The sequence below is a fragment of the Solanum pennellii genome, chromosome 5, assembly GCF_001406875.1.
Source record: "Solanum pennellii chromosome 5, SPENNV200".
NCBI lineage: Eukaryota > Viridiplantae > Streptophyta > Magnoliopsida > Solanales > Solanaceae > Solanum > Solanum pennellii.
The window spans coordinates 17,852,460-17,860,458 of record NC_028641.1 but is presented as its reverse complement, the minus strand read 5'-3'; the positions used below and the strand labels follow the sequence as shown (position 1 = coordinate 17,860,458).

The window sequence follows — 7,999 nt, the reverse complement described above, 5'->3', positions numbered from 1 at the left end:
TGAATTAGAATAATAATACCTCACAAAGAAGGTAGATGAATTGCTTAGCCAAGACTATCTCGAGCTTAGCCTTCTTTTCTTTTTAGATTCCCATTTGTGATCCCAGCCCCGGGATCACTTCAGTCCAGCGCCTTCTCAGTCTTCTTGCATCTTTCCAGCCTTTCAAATTGACTAAGCGCCAAGCCTACTTGTGAAGAGAGGTGNCTATCTCGACCTTAGCCTTCTTTTCTATTTAGATTCCCGTTCGTGATCCCAGCCCCGGAATCCCTTCACTCCAGCGCCTCCTCAGTCTTCTTGCATCTTTCCAGCCTTTCAAATCGACTAAGCGCCAAGCCTACTTGTGAAGAGAGGGGTCGTCGGGCTATTGCAGAGTGAAGGAAGGTGTCTTGTCTTGGCCTAGGCCTACTTGGGTCAACACCCATAAAGTATTGAATATCATTATAGTTTGTTTTAGTATATATCTTTCTTTTATTTAATCCTGAGGATTTTTCTAAGAATATGGNGGAAGGTGTCTTGTCTTGGCCTAGGCCTACTTGGGTCAACACCCATAAAGCGTTGAATATCATTATAGTTTGTTTTTAGTATATATCTTTCTTTTATTTAATCCTGAGGTTTTTTCTAAGAATATCGTATATAGTGTATATAGTATATGTACTTTATTGTCTAATAGACTTCTCTCTTTAGTAAGATTTTTCTTTTCATAATCATAATGTTTCCTTATGATTTTCTTTTTCTAAAAACACAAGTACGATTTTGAATAAAAATCCTTTCTGGTTTGCTTTAGCTTTTCCAGCATTCGCCGCCCCTTCAATTGCCTTTTGCGCGGATCCTGCACTTGCGCTTCCAGACCTCAACGAGATTCCAGTAGGCCTTTCTCCTGCGGAAATAGCCCAATTGCATCGGGAGACTGAAGAGAAGGCCGCCCAGTGTGGCAGGCTCTTGCAAGAAATCTGTGGGCAGGCAAAAGAACTTGTTGTCCGTCAGGCAGGAGCGCAGGGCGAGCTCACGCTCGAGAAATTCGTAGACGCCGTCAGGTATCTTGCAGACGTGGACGAGTTGCCCGAAGAGGAGCGAATCCCCACTCTCATTGAGTTCAGGGCCCCAATCAATAATAAAGACTCGCCCATTTGGTTTCATATAGATAAAGAAATGAAAAGATGGGGGGGTCGTGGTCTATGCTAAATTCTTTTTCTTAGATAGAATGAATGGAAAAGGAGTGCTTGTGTTGTGGTTTTCGTAGTTGCAAGAATTTTTTTTTTTCGAGAAAAGGTCCCCTCCTTCAATATCATGATTGGGTCGACCAGGCCAGATCATGAGTGAATAGAAAAAAAAATGTACATAGCTGTTCCAGCTGAAATACTTGGAATAATTCTAGCACTTCTACTAGGAGTAGCCTTTTTAGTGCTAGATGAACGTAAAGTAATGGCTTTTGTGCAACGTCGAAAGGGTCCTGATGTAGTGGGATCGTTTGGATTGTTACAACCTCTAGCAGATGGTTTGAAATTGATTCTAAAAGAACCTATTTCACCAAGTAGTGCTAATTTCTCCCTTTTTAGAATGGCTCCAATGGCTACATTTATGTTAAGTCTGGTCGCTCGGGCCGTCGTACCTTTTGATTATGGTATGGTATTGTCAGATCCGAACATAGGACTACTTTATTTGTTTGCCATATCTTCGCTAGGTGTTTATGGAATTATTATAGCAGGTTGGTCTAGTAATTAGGGGGCGGCCCTTCGGTCGCCTACGATACTAGGACCAATAGGTTCAAAATGGGTTTGTGCCGAAGGTGTTGAACGATCTACTCTACACAGGTGTGGGCTTACAGGGCTAGGGCTCAAAAACCCTTTCTTTCATTTATCAATAGGGCCCTGCCCTGGTCGGTCACTTTTCTGGGCCGGGATTGATAAGTGGAAGTCATAAAAAAGAAATCTCTCTCTTCACACCTCAGATCAAGAGGAAGGGTTTGCTTGTGAAGCTGGCCTATATATAAGAATAAGAAATTTCTTTCTATTTTCTATTATTATATAATAGAAACTATAAGAAAAATGGAAAGATTCGCTTTCTTTTAACCGGCTCCTTCTTCTTTGTCAACGCTACTAAGGACCTATAGGTTTGCCTACTTTACTTATTAAAGATAATGAGAATGGGTTATTCAAACAAAAAGGAAAAGGCCGTACTTAGTTTCGCAAGCCTTTGTCATTATCAGTCAACTATGTAGGGCCTGAGGCCCTCTGCGAATCCGTAATCTGAGGAGCATGCCTCAACAAAAGGATGGTCCCCTATGCATTTCATTTTTTCCTTAAGGGAAAAAAAAGTACCCCCCATCATAGTGAACCTCTCCTTGTGATCGGGATGAGGTAGATGCCTCCCAGCCGGGGGGCGGATCGAATCGGAGTTTCATTAGGTAGCCACCGACCTACAGTTATCCTTAAACTTCCGTGCTTGGTGGAGAAGAAGCGAACAAAAGTACGCTCGCTTGCTGTGTTGTTCACTGTCGCGAACTGGGATCGCTCGCAAGCTAGGTCAGATTGGAGCAAGATTTTATGAGAACATATTCCCCATATTCGGGGACAAGGAGCGGAACGACCTCTCGATCTACTTACTGCAGCCCAGGAAGAAAAACGTCGTCTAGGCGTTCCCTGTTTCTCCGATCTCCCCTACGCCTAGGATGTTGTCTGGGCCAAGAGCCATAGTTAGTTGCTGTTTCTGGTTGTTTCTTCCTCGTTGTTGATACCGGCAAGACCCAGCCAGATGATGTCCGCTGGTTGGTAGTGAGAGGGCTCTTAGTACCTGCATACCCAAAAGAGGGCGCTGGTTAAAAAACAATCATTTAATTTTCTTTCTTGCTCTCCCTTAGCAGCGGGAAAGGAGTCTATCTATCTTCCTAGCTTTGGTAGATTTCCCCCATTGCAATCCACAGAAATTCCACGCATCCCTTGGTGGATAAGTCCGACGACTCAGCAGCAGTGCGGAATTGAGTTTCTTGTCTGGTGGATCTGATCTATAGTTAGGGGGCAATACATACCAAAAGGTTCGAAGAAGAAAGGCGCATAAGAGTATATAACCAACCTACCCTTCTGTATAACCTATTCACATTAGTGAAGCAGTTGGATGCATAAGGGAAGTGCACGTTTGTGAGACCTTAGTCGGGATGCATAGGTGAGTCAACCTACGAGCACGGAAGAGCGTGGTACCGCTACCCCTCTCTAAGTAAAGGTAAGATTCTTAGCCCTGTAGATGACTCTATCTAAAATACAATAGGGACAGTCGTTTTCGGCTGCTCGTTGCGTATCTTGAAGAAAGAGTAGGCTTAAGTAATGGAATAAGGGTCAGGTCAATAATAGCTATGCTATTGCCCTACTGATTTAAGGCCTCCGCCCGATCCCGAATGCACATTTTTTCGGGTTCATCTTCAATTGATGTTTTCTTAACCTTTCGAAGACCTTGCGTAAATTTTCGATGTGGTCGGTTCTTTTTTTTTGAAAAGACTACCAAATCGTCCACGTAAAGCTCGCATATGTTATGTAGGAGGTCACTGATAATTAGTGTCATCGCTCTTTGATATGTTGCACTTTCTTTTTCTTTTTTTGGGGCATATCGTAGTAAGGAAAGGGAGTGAGGGCACTCATTCGAATCGAATAGCTGAAACTACTATAACTCCTATTTTTCTGCTTTAAGAGAAGCCTTCTAGCTCGTTTTAAAGCGTTGAAGAGAGAGATAGGACATTCTAAAGATAGTTGTTGAGGAAGCGATTTCTAACTACGAGTCCGTTTTCAAGCTAAATGAATGCCTATCTGCTGCTAGTTCTATTCCACTTTCTAAATAGAAAGGAAGAGGTCAGTCACCAACAGGAGGAGGATATGAAAGAGAGTACCAATAACCATTCCACTCGAGCGGAACTTCTAACTGAAGTTGCTCATGTTTTTCAGCAGGGTCTGGGCTAGGGGGTCCTTTTTCTATCTTATGCGTTCGGGGACGGCCCCTCATGGATGCTATCTATTCTAATTCGAACTTGTTGGATGCCAACTCGGCCCTTTGACTTAGTGTGTCGGTAAATTGGTCCTCCCAGGCTTGTACTCAAATACCATGTCGAACCCTGCAACAAAGTCTTGTCACCCTGCCCACTTGGGGTCTTAGTAAGGAAAGAGCTCGTAGCCACGTTATTGGGCTTGTCTTGTTGATAACCTTGAGACCGGCGAAGACTTTTCTCCAGCTGGTGGTGAAGGAAAGGGGGAAGCGACTCGTTCCTTCCTTGCGGAGGAGTTAAAACAGACTATGACGGCTCCGTTGCTTTATAACTTTCTTTTCATTTTCTTTTATTTATCTAAATAATTAGAACTTATTGTTGAAGATAAAGTCAAGTTGAAGATCACTTTTGACCTATATTCCTGATATAGAAGAAAGAAGCCTTTAGCAACTACTAAGAAAGTAATCTCTTGAGTAAAGGGTACTAATAGTTCTTTAAAAGGTTCTCTTGGGGTGCTATGTCAAAAGTAATGTGATTCCCGGGGGGGATCAGGAAGGATATATAGCAATAGACGGCCTATTTTGAGCTTGAAAGAAGAACTGCTACGCCCCTTTACTTAAGTAATATCCTAAACTTCTCTCTTAGCCCTTTTCTCAGCCTATTCTAATTTCACTATTCTATTAGTCAAGGTTTTTGAAAGAAAGTCTAATAGACGTGGGAAAACTGACTGATAGTGAGGGTTGGCGCCCTGTAGTGAATGTGGTAAGAGGTGTATAACCATTACCCTTTCCTTTCGGTGGGCGAGAGGAGAAGTGTTGTTTGCCAGGAGGCGGATTCGGTACACTCTTTCCTTGGATAGAGACAGAGCTAAAGCAGCCTATCTCAATTCTTCTCCTAAACGTGGGACTCATATTCGTGAGCCGTCAATGGGGGAGGAAGCTCCTCCGTCTCTTCTTCGCCGCCCAATCCCTACCTTTACCTTTAGCTGGGTCAAGGCGGGAAGGAAGCCTCTTTGGTACGTATGAGTAGCTGTCACGAATCGAAGTTTCAAAAGCCAAAAGAGAGATTTGGAGACAAGAAAAAAGTTGGTTGAGACCCGGGATGATAGGGCGGGCGGCCGACTTTCGGTACTTTCTGCCAACTCAATTTCAATACTAAGTAAGCTACAGAGGGTAAGGAGAGGGTAAAGAGAGGGGCGGACGAGAGTTCTAATAATTCTCTTCCTTCCGGTCTGTGAGCGTCCCATCTTTTTCTTACTTGGATGAAGAAAGACAGAACCTCTCTTTTCGGCCACAGCCAGCAGTTCGTTTTCCACTTCCGAATACCAAAGAGCGATTGAGAGAAGAGCAGTACGTGGGACTTAAAAAGAGGGTTCCTTCCTCTCTTCACTCTCCTAATTTCGATCCTCACCTTTCGTGTGCCAAAGGCCTACCCTTCCACTTTACAGGAAGTTCTAAAGGAAGAAGTCTAAAAGGAAAATAAAGTCACCTTTCCTGCCAACCTCCTGGCTTTATTCTTATACTGATCGAGCTGCACTATTTTTTATTCTAATAGATTCCACTTCGCTTGCTTGCACGACTTCCCCCTTGCTTAAAAAAAAGGGGGCAAGTCAAGTAAGTAAGCAGTGATCTGAACCACTTTGAAATAGAAAGAAAGATAGAAGGAAAGCAAGAAAGAACTATCTGACTTCGCTATCTTTCTATGAGCTCCTAGGAAAGAGATCCTACTCCCAAAGAAAGGAAGCTTAAGAATAGTCATTAAGAGAGGTGACCCTCTTTTGCTTTTTCAAGCTATGAATGTAGAGATCAGGTTGAAGAGTGAAAGGGACGAAGTGGTATGAAGTTGCTTGAACCTAGCGCTCGGGAGGTTGTGCTCAACCGAAAGGGTAAGGGCAAGAATACTTGGCTGGACGTAGTTTAGGATCGATGTAATTGAGACAACTAAGTAGAGGATGGGAAGATGTGAGGCCGGCCAAAGGTGGTTCTATATATCTCTTACGCTTTTACAACTCGTACTATTTTATTTGAAAGTGAAATCCTTTTTTTTGTTTGGCATCATCCGGGATTATCAGCCCCGGTTGGAAAGTCTTCCAACTCTCCAATTAGGATTTTCCGAGCACACAGATTTTTTTCATTTGAATAATAAGGGTAATTTGGTTGTTTGGTTAATTCTAAGGATGTCGAATGGAGCACTAACAAGGGTTGTGTTTGAAGGTCAATTGTGTTGTAGCTGTTAAAGGCTACTTCACTATTGGTCAAGAACTAATATCTTGTTATAATCTTTAGTTCTATCCTGATATCGGTTATCCTTCCCAGAAGATTCGGCTAATGGAAAAGATAATCTTTAAAGGAATAGAACCCCTGGTTGGAACCCAGGCGCCCCCCCCCCGAGACCGATTCGTTTGGTCCGACAGGGAGAGTGGAAAGCCTTAGTGGGATCATCGAAACACACAAAACATATTATTATGACTTTATGAAAAAAAAATTGTGCGATCGAAAGATCTCCTAAGTTTTCCTGACGGGGCATGTTTGAACATGCCCGACGATTAAAGGGACTTCTCTTTCGAGTTCCTCTAGTCGCCACTGCGTCCATGTCCAAAGAGATTGCCCTTGAAGGATGTTCCTTTGTTAAGCAAGTAAGATACTTAAAACAGAAATCTGGATTCTTGTACACTGCCTTATATTTAAAGCAATGTGCAGTATCCTTACAGCGGTACTATGCTGGTAATTACCATAAAGGTGATTTACTTTCTGTTCCAGTATCCCTGACCAGGTGTGGTATTCCCAAGATCATACCCGCTGTATTACGAAATCACGTAATAGCAAAGTCTGATCGAGGTGATAAATTGGTTAAACTTTACCTATCTTGGTTTGGTTTAGCTAAGTTGATATTGGTTGCCAAGAAAGTGACTAAGGCAACCTTTTCTTCTATGGCTTCTCCTCACCCTGATATTGGGAGAGTTTTGGAAGTCCTAGATGAGATTAAAACCTCTTTTAGAGACCTCCAACCAATCTATCTACCACACCTCCAAAACATTCCCTTGGAATTAGGAATGTCTTGGGAACCAACTTGGAAAAGTACCCCCTTATTAGACAATTTCGTCCGTAGTTTTGACTTAAAAGTGGACGATACAGTCGATAAGGAGGCTGCAAAGTATGCTAAGGATCATAATATCTTTGTGAACCTGAAACATGAAATTGCAGCTTTTATCTGGAATATTCCAAAAATTCATTCAATTCCAGATGGGTTCTTTTCACCTGGTATTTTATGGTCTAAAATGGTATATTACCCTTTTGACCGTAATAATNTCTGGGCCAAGAGCCATAGTTAGTTGCTGTTTCTGGTTGTTTCTTCCTCGTTGTTGATACCGGCAAGACCCAGCCAGATGATGTCCGCTGGTTGGTAGTGAGAGGGCTCTTAGTACCTGCATACCCAAAAGAGGGCGCTGGTTAAAAAACAATCATTTGATTTTCTTTCTTGCTCTCCCTTAGCAGCGGGAAAGGAGTCTATCTATCTGCCTAGCTTTGGTAGATTTCCCCCAACGCAATCCACAGAAATTCCACGAATCCCNGTTCGCTCACATAGTAGGATAAGTGTGGGTGCCAGTCGCGGCCCGTTTTGGGTCGTGACAAGACCACTTATGTATAACCTATTCACATTAGTGAAGCGGTTGGCATAAGGGAAGTGCACGTTTGTGAGACCTTAGTCGGGATGCATAGGTGAGTCAACCTACGAGCGCGGAAGAGCGTGGTACCGCTACCCCTCTCTAAGTAAAGGTAAGATTCTTAGCCCTGTAGATGACTCCATCTAAAATACAATAGGGACAGCCGTTTTCGGCTGCTCGTTTCGTATCTTGAAGAAAGAGTAGGCTTAAGTAATGGAATAGGGGTCAGGTCAATAATAGCTATGCTATTGCCCTGCTGATTTAAGGCCTCCGCCCGATCCCGAGTGCACATTTTTTCGGGTTCATCTTCACTTGATGTTTTCTTAACCTTTCGAAGGCCTTGCGTAAATTTTCGATGTGGTCGGTTC

The 7,999-nt window shown here is 43.1% G+C and overlaps 2 protein-coding genes across 2 annotated transcripts; one reads left to right on the top strand and one right to left on the bottom strand.

Moving 5' to 3' along the window:
- Positions 1-586: 586 nt before the first annotated feature.
- Positions 587-2,363, top strand: LOC107019352 (NADH-ubiquinone oxidoreductase chain 1). Its single transcript, XM_027917006.1, has one exon. The coding sequence runs from the start codon at positions 1,333-1,335 to the stop codon at positions 1,720-1,722; it is 390 nt and encodes a 129-aa protein (XP_027772807.1). The 5' UTR covers positions 587-1,332; the 3' UTR covers positions 1,723-2,363.
- Positions 2,325-3,987, bottom strand: LOC107019351. The gene is made up of 4 exons (XM_015219870.2): positions 3,850-3,987; positions 2,919-3,069; positions 2,735-2,811; positions 2,325-2,657 (listed from the first exon to the last, which is right to left on the bottom strand). The coding sequence occupies exons 1-4, from the start codon at positions 3,985-3,987 to the stop codon at positions 2,325-2,327; spliced, it is 699 nt and encodes a 232-aa protein (XP_015075356.1).
- Between the last annotated feature and the right edge of the window lie 4,012 nt (positions 3,988-7,999).

Excerpts from the sequence above, each read along its gene's own strand:
- LOC107019351 (XM_015219870.2), bottom strand. The coding sequence starts at position 3,987 with ATGAGGGGCCGTCCCCGAACGCATAAGATAGAAAAAGGACCCCCTAGC. Across the intron at positions 2,812-2,918 it reads AAGGGATGCGTGGAATTTCT|CGCCCTCTTTTGGGTATGCA; the intron begins GTGGATTGCAAT and ends TTTTTTAACCAG. Across the intron at positions 2,658-2,734 it reads CATCTGGCTGGGTCTTGCCG|GGGAGATCGGAGAAACAGGG; the intron begins GTATCAACAACG and ends TCCTAGGCGTAG.
- LOC107019352 (XM_027917006.1), top strand. The coding sequence starts at position 1,333 with ATGTACATAGCTGTTCCAGCTGAAATACTTGGAATAATTCTAGCACTT.